At 62.9% G+C, this 9,838-nt stretch overlaps 2 protein-coding genes across 2 annotated transcripts; both read left to right on the top strand.

The window, feature by feature from the left end:
* Window positions 1-443: 443 nt before the first annotated feature.
* On the top strand, window positions 444-7,468 carry PSMD11 (proteasome 26S subunit, non-ATPase 11). The gene is made up of 13 exons (XM_015885511.2): window positions 444-580; window positions 3,409-3,510; window positions 3,766-3,890; window positions 4,342-4,413; window positions 4,568-4,625; window positions 4,893-5,087; window positions 5,196-5,340; window positions 5,547-5,607; window positions 5,701-5,763; window positions 5,851-5,976; window positions 6,201-6,236; window positions 6,339-6,390; window positions 6,962-7,468. Exons 1-13 carry the CDS (start codon window positions 490-492, stop codon window positions 7,102-7,104), a joined length of 1,269 nt encoding a protein of 422 aa, XP_015740997.1. The 5' UTR covers window positions 444-489; the 3' UTR covers window positions 7,105-7,468.
* Window positions 7,469-7,982: 514 nt separating this feature from the next.
* On the top strand, window positions 7,983-9,815 carry CDK5R1 (cyclin dependent kinase 5 regulatory subunit 1). The gene has a single exon (XM_015885443.2). The coding sequence runs from the start codon at window positions 8,091-8,093 to the stop codon at window positions 9,006-9,008; it is 918 nt and encodes a 305-aa protein (XP_015740929.1). The 5' UTR covers window positions 7,983-8,090; the 3' UTR covers window positions 9,009-9,815.
* Window positions 9,816-9,838: the final 23 nt, after the last annotated feature.

Genomic DNA, 9,838 nt, shown 5'->3' with positions numbered 1-9,838 from the left:
GGATGCACACTATGGGGTTGGGATGCACACTATGGGGTTGGGATGCACACTATGGGGTTGGATGCACACTATGGGGTTGGATGCAGACTATGGGGTTGGGATGCAGACTATGGGGTTGGGATGCACACTATGGGGTTGGGATGCAGACTATGGGGTTGGATGCACACTATGGGGTTGGGATGCACACTATGGGGTTGGGATGCACACTATGGGGTTGGATGGAGATTATGGGGTCGGATGGAGATTATGGGGTCGGATGGAGATTATGGGGTCGGATGGAGATTATGGGGTCGGACTCGTGCTGTGGGCGCTGCTCTGGGACGCCCCGCCCCCTTCCTACAACTCCCATAATCCCTCAACGCCGGAAGTGGGCGTGTCACCACCAGGCCCCGCCTTCCTCACCTGGACTACATTTCCCGTGATCCCTTCGCACCGGAAGTGGGCGGGACTTCCGCCGCGGGCCGTGCGCAGCAGCGCAGTGCCGTTAAGATGGCGGCGGCGGCGGTGTTGGAGTTCCAGCGCGCTCAGTCCCTGCTGTCCACCGACCGCGAGGCGTCCATCGGCATCCTGCACTCCATCGGTGAGACACGGCCGGGACCGGGATCCGAGCGGCACCGACCGGCCGCCATCAGCCAGCGCTGCACGGCGGGACCGGCCGCTGCTGACTCACCGTGCGGCCTGTGGGGCGGGGGGAGCGGGACGGGGCTGTGGGGCGGGGTACGTGGGGTTAATGGGGTTAATGGGGTCAATGGGGTCAATGGGGTTCAATGGGGTTCAATGGGGTTCTATAGGGTTCATGTGGTTGATGATGGGGGCTGTGGGGCGGGGGGTCCGTGGGGTTAATGGGGTCCATAGTGTTCAGTGGGGTTCTGTGAGGTTCAGTGGGGTTCAATGGGGTTCATGTGGTTGATGATGGGGGCTGTGGAGCGGGGGTCCATAGGGTTGATGGGGTCCATAGGGTTAATGGGGTTCAGTGGGGTTCAATGGGGTTCAATAGGGTCCGTGGGGTTCAGTGGGGTCCATGGGGTTCAATGGGGTTTAATGGGGTTCATGTGGTTGATGATGGGGGCTGTGGGGCCGGGGGTCCATAGGGTCCATGGGGTTCAATGGGGTCCATGGGGTTCAATGGGGTTCATGTGGTTGATGATGGGGTCTGTGGGGCCGGGGGTCCGTGGGGTTGATGGGGTTCAATGGGGTTCATGGTGTTGATGATGTGGTCAGTGCGTTGGGTTCCCGGTGCGGGGCAGCGGCTCGTTGCTGTGCGGGGCTGTAGGGGGTTGTGATGGGGATCAATGCACAGACTGGGTGTAAAGGACCCGATGAGCAGCTCAATCCAACCCCACCACAGTGCTCATCTCATCCAACCCCACCACACTGCTCATCTCAATCCAACCCCACCACAGTGCTCATCTCAATCCAACCCCACCACAGTGCTCATCTCATCCAACCCCACCACAGTGCTCATCTCATCCAACCCTTGGGTCACCAACCAGCAGCCCAGGCTGCCCAGAGCCACATCCAGCCTGGCCTTGAATCCTGCAGGGATGGGGCACCCACAGCCTCCTTGGGCAACCTGTTCCAGTGTCACCACCCTCCTCAGATCCATCCCAATCCCTGTCTCACTTTAACCCCATTCCCCTTGTCCTGTCACTATCCACCCTCACACACCCCCATTCCCCTCCTGTTTATACTCCCATCACACACTGGATTCCCACACTGAGCTCTCTCTCCCCTCATCCTTCTCTTCTCAAGCCCAACCAGCCCACTGCCCTCAGCCTTCCCCCATATTGGAGCTGCTCGGCTCAGTGAGCAGCTCAGTGTCCTCCTCTGGGTCTGTGGGTGGGGGTTGGGGTGGGACAGGGGCTGTGGGGGGTGTGAGATGTGTGGGGTACAGGGTACGAGGTGCAGAGTACGTGATACAGGGTGTGCAGGACGGATTATGGGGTGGAGGGAGCCTGCTTTGGCAGGGGGGTTGGACTCGATGATCTCTAGAGGTCCCTTCCAACCCCTACAATTCTGTGATTCTCTGTGACTATGGGGTTTGAGTTATGGGGGTATGACGTGTGGGTTGTATAGGATGTGGGGAGTGGGTTCTATAGGATATGGGGTTCCTCTCTGGGGGTGCCATGGGGCGGTGGTTGCGGTGCCCTCAGTGCTGTGTGGGGGGCTCTGGGGGGTCTCAGTGAGGGTTGGGGTGGGGTTGGGGGCTGTGGGGGTATAAGATATATGGGTACATATATGGGATATATGTACGAGGTGCAGGGCATGTGATACAGGGTGTGTGGGATAGACTATGGGGTGTGAGTTATGGGGGTTGTATAGGATGTGGGGAATGGGTTCTATAGGATATGGGGTATTATAGGATATGGGGTTCCTCTCTGGGGGCACCGTGGGGCGGTGGTTGCAGTGTCCTTAGCGCTGTGTGGGGGGATCTGGAGGTCACAGTGAGGGTTTGTGGGGCAGGACAGGGTTGGAGTGGGGTAGGGGCTGTGGGGAATGGGGGTGTGACACATACAAGGTGTGGGGCATCTGGAGTAGGGGGTGTGGGGTGGGAGCTGTAGAGCGTGGCACAGGGTGTGGGGTATGGGGGCTGCGTTATGGGGGTGTGATGTGTGGGGGTCATCCCCAGGGATGCCATGGGGCAGCAGTTGGAGCAGCCTCAGTGCTGTGTGTGGGGCTCTGGGGGTGTCACAGGATCTGAGGGTGGGGGTTGGGGTGGGGTGGGGGCTGCTGGGGGGTGGGAAATGGGATGTATGGGATATAGGGTAGGGGGTGTGGAGTGCGTGATACAGGGTGTGGGGTATAGAACATGGAGTGTGAGTTATGGGGCTATGACATAAGGGCTATGTAGGATGTAGGGTATGGGGTAGGAGGAATGGCTTATATAAGATATGGGTTTCACCCCCTGGGGGTGCTGTGGGGCAGCAGTTGGAGCACACAGCGCTGTGTGTGGGGCTCTGGGGGTGTCATACTGAGTGTGTGGGGGTTTGGTGTGGGATGGAGTGTGGGATAAGGATATGGGGTGTGGGCTGGGGGGGATGAGATGCAGGGTGTGGGTTGGGAGGTGGGGGGTGTAAAGTGTGGGGTAAGGGGTGTGAGGTGGGGTTGGGAGTTATGGGGTGTGGGTTAAGGGGTAGGTAAGAGTGTGATGCAGACTGCATTATGGGTTGTGGGGTGCAGGTTGGGGATATGACATGTAGGGTTGGAATGGATAAGGTGATAAGGTTTGGTGTGTGTGATATGGAGGAGCAGATGTGGGGTGGGGACGTGGGACCTCAGCCCCCGCTGCTGGGCAGTGCAGGCTGTGGGTGCTGCTGTGGGTGCTGAGCATCGTGTTGTGCTGCAGCAGCCCTGCTCTGTGTGAGCTGATGTTTCTGCTGCTGCTGATCCTGCTGTGCTCTCTTGCAGTGAAACGCGACGTGCAGGAGAACGATGAGGAGGCGGTGCAGGTCAAGGAGCAGAGCATCCTGGAGCTGGGCTCACTGCTGGCCAAGACGGGGCAGGCAGAAGGTGGGGGGGGGGTCTGTGCTGGGATTTGGGGTGTTTGGGGTCTGAGCCCCATGGAGCCCAAAGGACCTCCTGGAATGGGGGGTGGCTCTGGCTGAGCAGAGCTGGGGTTGGGGAGGGGGGGAGCTTCTGCTGGGCTTTGGTTAAACATTGAGATAGTTGGGAAAGGACGGGGGTGGGTGGAAAGGAGAACACCCAGGGTGTTCTCTGCCCTGATTGCTGAGCTCACCCCTCTGTTTGTCCTTTCTCCCCTTGCAGAGCTGGGGGGGCTCCTGAAATACGTGCGGCCGTTCCTGAACTCCATCAGCAAGGCCAAGGCCGCGCGCCTGGTGCGATCCCTGCTCGACCTGTTCCTCGACATGGAGGCGGCCACGGGGCAGGAGGTGAGGCTGCCACAAAGGGCCCGGCATCACCTGCTTAATGAGCAGCTGTTTGTGGTGTCCTCGTTAATGAGGAGATCCCCTCGTTCATGTGGGTCCCATCGAGCTGCTGCAGGGCAGTCGTCCCTGCTCGCTCTGTGCTGAGCGGTGCTGTACCCAGAGCTGCCCCTTCCAGAACAAACCCAGAAATGCTGCTGAATTCGGGGCAGTTTGGGGGGCTGCAGCACCAAAGGGGTGTCCTGGGGTCAGGAAAGGCTCCTGAGAGACACGTGTGTGTGTGGGGGGGGGGGGCAGCTGCTTTGGTTTCGTGAGGCTCAGGGAAGGTCTGGCCTCAGCTCTCCCTGCTGCTGGGGGCTGTGAGGTGCTCGCAGTGCTGGGGGCTGTGGGGCTGTGGGCTGAGCTGTGCTGTCAGCCTGTCAGTAAACCCGGAGCTGCTGCTCTGTGCCCCCACCAGGTCGATCTGTGCTTGGAGTGCATCGAATGGGCCAAGTCTGAGAAGAGGACGTTCCTCCGCCAGGCTCTGGAGGTGCGTTGGTTGTTGGTTGTTGGTTACACTGTGTGTCCCACAGCCCTTTACCCATCCGGGGCTGAACCCCAGCACGGCTCAGAGCGCTGCCATGTGAGCCCGTGCCCCTTTTATGCCCCTTTTATGCCCCTTTTATGCCCTTTTATGCCTGCAGGCCCGGCTGGTCTCACTGTACTTCGACACCAGGCGGTACCAGGAGGCGCTGCAGCTCGGTGAGTCCCCGCTGGGCGGCAGCAGCGGCTCTGAGCCGCCCTCGGTTCTCACCGCCCTGATCCACAAACGCTGCCCGGCCACTAAACGGCTCCGGGATGGGACCAAGAGATGGGGATGGGATGGGGACAGGATGGGGACTGCGCTCGGCCTCAGCTGCCCCAGTGCTGCCATGGACCAATGGGGCTGCACTGCTGCTCTGTGCTGTGCTGGGTGCAGCTCCAGGTGGCTGCATTGCTGCATTGCTGGAGCTGCTCCATCCCTCGCAGGTTCCCAGCTGCTCCGGGAGCTGAAGAAGATGGACGACAAAGCGCTGCTGGTGGAGGTGCAGCTGCTGGAGAGCAAAACGTACCACGCGCTCAGCAACCTGCCCAAGGCCCGGGCTGCACTCACCTCCGCACGCACCACGGCCAACGCCATCTACTGCCCCCCCAAGCTGCAGGCTGCGCTGGACATGCAGTCAGGTACTGCAGGGGGCTCAGCACAGCACCGTGCTCTGCTCCTGGGGGGGCTGTGGGCCCCCATTGCCGCCTGTTTGTCCCCTATTGCCCTGTTTGCCCCCCCTCCCCCAGGGATCATCCACGCAGCGGAGGAGAAGGACTGGAAAACGGCCTACTCGTATTTCTATGAGGCATTTGAGGGCTACGATTCCATCGACAACCCCAAAGCCATCACAGCCCTCAAGTACATGCTGCTCTGCAAGATCATGCTCAACGCGTACGTACGTGGTGCCAAGAGGGAGGGGAGATGTGGGTCAGGGCCCTGTGGGGCTGTAGCTGTGGCTCAGGGCCCTGTGGGGCTGTAGCTGTGGCTCAGGGCCCTGTGGGGCTGTAGCTGTGGGTCAGGGCCCTGTGGGGCTGCAGCTGTGGGTCAGGGCCCTGTGGGGCTGTAGCTGTGGGTCAGTGCTGCTTTCCCTCCCGCAGCCCCGAGGACGTGCAGGCGCTGGTGAGCGGCAAGCTGGCGCTGCGCTATGCAGGACGGCAGGTAGGAGCTGTGCTGTGCCTCACCCCAGCCCTCACCCCCCTCTGTCGCACTGCTGTGACCCCGCTGCTGACCCACCTGCTTTCCCCCCTGCAGACAGAAGCACTGAAGTGTGTGGCTCAGGCCAGCAAGAACCGCTCGCTGGCCGACTTTGAGAAGGTACCTGAGGGCTGCGCTGACCCCATGGAGCCCCCCCTGTTCCATTGGGGCTCACCGTGCTGTGCTCACTGCCTTTATCCCCTATAGGCGCTGACAGACTACAAGGTAGAGCTCCGGGATGACCCCATCATTAACACCCACTTGGCCAAACTGTACGACAACTTATTGGAGCAGAACCTGATCAGAGTCATCGAGCCCTTCTCCCGAGTGCAGGTCTGTGCCCAGCAGCTGCTTAATGGGGGATGGGGGCAGCTCTGCAACGTGCTGCCCTTCCACTGCCACCATGGGGGGAGCAGCCCCTGCTTTGGTCGGGCAGGGCTGAGGCTGCAGCCGTGTGGGGCAGGGAGTGAGGTTGGGGGCCCTGCACGCTGTGGGGCTGGGCCCTATGGGGAAGCCTTGCCCATAGGAATACTGCAGCTGTGCCGTGTCTCTTACAGATGGAGCACATCTCCGGCCTCATCAAGCTGTCCAAGGTAAGGGGTGGCCATGGGGGGATGCAGCCCCTCTGTGGGGCTCAGTGCAGCTTGTGGGGCTGCGCTGTGATGGTTCCTGTTGTCAATGTGCTTCACTTCCAGGCGGACGTGGAAAGGAAACTCTCACAGATGATCCTGGACAAGAAGTTCCATGGTGAGACCCCACAGAGCAGAACTGTGCCCCCCTCCCTTCCCTCTGCCTCTTATTGACCCGTTCATGGCTCCTTAATGGGCGCTGTGGGGTGGAGCAGCCCCGGCCCCATGGCTGAGCACTGAGCACAGCTCCAGCCCCATGGCTGAGCACTGAGCACAGCCCCGGCCCCATGGCTGAGCACTGAGCACAGCCCCAGCCCCATGGCTGAGCACTGAGTGCAGCCCCGGCCCCATGGCTGAGCACTGAGTGCAGCCCCGGCCCCATGGCTGAGCACTGAGCACAGCCCCAGCCCCATGGCTGAGCACTGAGTGCAGCCCCGGCCCCATGGCTGAGCACTGAGTGCAGCCCCAGCCCCATGGCTGAGCACTGAGTGCAGCCCCAGCCCCATGGCTGAGCACTGAGTGCAGCCCCAGCCCCATGGCTGAGCACTGAGTGCAGCCCCAGCCCCATGACTGAGCACTGAGTGCAGCCCCGGCCCCATGGCTGAGCACTGAGTGCAGCTCCAGCCCCATGGCTGAGCACTGAGTGCAGCCCCGGCCCCATGGCTGAGCACTGAGCTCTGCTCCCGCAGGGATCCTGGATCAGGGTGAAGGCGTCCTCATCATCTTCGACGAACCCCCCGTGGACAAAACGTACGAGGCCGCCCTGGAGACGATCCAGAACATGAGCAAAGTGGTGGATTCTCTGTACAACAAGGCCAAGAAGCTCACATAGGTTGTGGGGCAGCTCGGTGCCCCCGGCCCCACACGAGGAGCCCTTCGTTCATCGGAGCCGTCGGTTCGGTTCCGCTTCTCGCTCGGGCTGTTTTTAACGCTCCCCCCGCGGTTCCGTTCGGGCCGGGAGCTGCGCTGGGGCCGTTCGGTGCCGACAGCTCCGCCCTCGATGCACATGGGGGGGATCCGACCCGGTTCTACCCCCCCCATCGTTGTCCCGCAGCCGCTGTGCGGTGCTGGCTGCCCCACGCCGCCCCCTCCCCATTTCTCCCTCCCCCCCCGGTTGCTGTGCGGGTTTTGGGCCGCGCGGCTCCGTTATCTGATGTTCAGATGAGTTCCAATAAAGGACGTGGGGTTTGGTTTCGGGTTGGTTTCAGCTCGGATCCATCTCGCGGCTCTCGGACATCGCTGGGGGGTGGGAGCTGCTCTGGAGGGCTCCGCGTTGGGTCCGGGCGGCGGTTCTGGTTCGGTTCTGGTTCCGTTCCGGCTCCGTTCTGGTTCGGTTCCGGTTCCGTTCCGGTTCGGTTCTGGCTCCGTTCCGGCTCCGTTCTGGTTCGGTTCTGGCTCCGTTCCGGCTCCGTTCTGGTTCGGTTCCGGGTCCGTTCTGGTTCCGTTCTTGTTCCGTTCTGGTTCGGTTCCGGGTCCGTTGGGGCGCTCACGCCGTTCGGTCGCCGCGCTCCTCTTGTGGGCGTGGCCAAATCTCTTGTGGGCGTGGCCAAATCTCTTGTGGGCGTGGCTTGTGGTCGCGTTGTGGGCGTGGCCTCCCCCATTTCCCCGCCGGCGCGCCGGACGCACGTGGCGACGCGGGGCGGAGCGGGCGCGGGGGCGCGCACTGCGCCGTCGGGAGCGCGCGGGGCTTTGGGGCGTTGGGGCGGGGCTGAGCGCGGCGCTGAGCGGCGGCGGCGGCGGCGGAACGGGGCTGGGGACGGGGACGGGGACGGGGCCGGGGACGGGGCGGGCGGCGGGGCCCGGCGGGCGGGCGGCGCCATGGGCACGGTGCTGTCGCTGTCGCCGAGCTACCGGAAGGCCCCGCTGTTCGAGGAGGGCACGGGCACGGTGGGGCATTACACGGCGGTGCAGAACAGCAAGAACGCCAAGGAGAAGGGCCTGAAGCGGCACTCGCTCATCTCCGTGCTGCCCTGGAAGCGCATCGCCGCCGTCTCGGCCAAGAAGAAGAGCTCCAAGAAGGTGCAGCCCAACGGCGGCTACCAGAGCAACGTCACCCACCTCAACAACGAGAACCTGAAGAAATCTCTCTCCTGCGCCAACCTCGCCACCTTCGCTCCCCCGCCGCCCTCCTCCTCCTCGTCCTCCTCCGCCGCCGCGCTCCCCCCGCCGCAGAAGAACCCGCCCGGGGCTCCCAACGCCGCCAACGCCGCCGCCGCCACCGCGACCCCCCGCCGCGTGGTGGTCCAGGCGTCCACGAGCGAACTGCTGCGCTGCCTGGGCGAGTTCCTGTGCCGCCGCTGTTACCGCCTGAAGCACCTCTCGCCCACCGACCCGGTGCTGTGGCTGCGCTCCGTGGACCGCTCGCTGCTGCTGCAGGGCTGGCAGGACCAGGGCTTCATCACCCCGGCCAACGTGGTGTTCCTCTACATGCTGTGCCGCGACGTCATCTCGGCCGAGGTGGGCAGCGACCACGAACTCCAGGCGGTGCTGCTCACCTGCCTCTACCTCGCCTACTCCTACATGGGCAACGAGATCTCCTACCCGCTGAAGCCCTTCCTGGTGGAGAGCTGTAAGGAGGCCTTCTGGGACCGCTGCCTCTCCATCATCGACCTCATGAGCCCCAAGATGCTGCAGGTCAACGCCGACCCCCACTTCTTCACGCAGGTCTTCGCCGACCTCAAGAAGGAGAGCGGCGCGGAGGAGAAGGGCCGGCTGCTCATCGGGCTCGACCGGTGAACCCTGCGCCGCCCCCAGCGCCGAGGTGACTCCGCTGGAGGGGTCCCCTCACCCCGTCCGTTATCCCCGCGGGGGGCTCCCGTCCCTTGTCCTCTTCGAGGCGACCCCCGGAGGAGGAGGAGGAGGGTGGGGGGGGGGTCTCCTCGTCCCGCCGACGGTTCCCTTTGAGGCGACCCCGCCGGAGGGGGCCGCGCCGATTATCCCCGTTGAAGCGACTCCGCCGGAGGGGTTTTGTGGCTGTGGTTGTGGCTGTGGTTGTGGTGGGGGAGCTCCGCTCCGCGACCCCCCGCGCCGCCCCATCCGCGTCCCCTGGAGGTGGGCGGCCGACCCCCGGCCCCTTTTTGCCCCCCTTTCCCCCCCCCACCCCAACACCGCTTCCCCAGCGCCGACCCCACGGCGGTGGCTGCGGGTTTGGGGCGCGTCGCTGTGAAACGCCTCGATCCCACCGAGCTGAGCTGGGGGCGTTGGGTGGATGGATGGACGGATGGACGGATGGATCGATGGATCGATCGATGGACGGATGGATCGATGGATCGATGGACGGATGGATGGATGGATCGATGGATGGATCGATGGATGGATGGATCGATGGACCTCCGGGCCGGCAACCGGGCGCTGCTGCTAAAGGACAGACCCCAACCGCCGGGAACCGCCGCCAAACGACCCCCCCCAACCCCCCACCCCCATCCTCCTTCTCTCATCGTTGCTTTGACAGTGGTGTCGCGCATGCAGACGTCGGAGCAGTTTTTGTGTCTTCGGGAATTCAAAGAAAAAACGAAACAAAAAAAAAACGGAAAAAAAAAAAAAGAAAAGGAAAAAAAAAAACAACA

The sequence above is a fragment of the Coturnix japonica genome, chromosome 27, assembly GCF_001577835.2.
Source record: "Coturnix japonica isolate 7356 chromosome 27, Coturnix japonica 2.1, whole genome shotgun sequence".
In the NCBI taxonomy this organism is placed as follows: Eukaryota; Metazoa; Chordata; class Aves; order Galliformes; family Phasianidae; genus Coturnix; species Coturnix japonica.
Note: the sequence above shows the minus strand (reverse complement) of the source record. Positions and strands in the feature narration are given on the sequence as shown.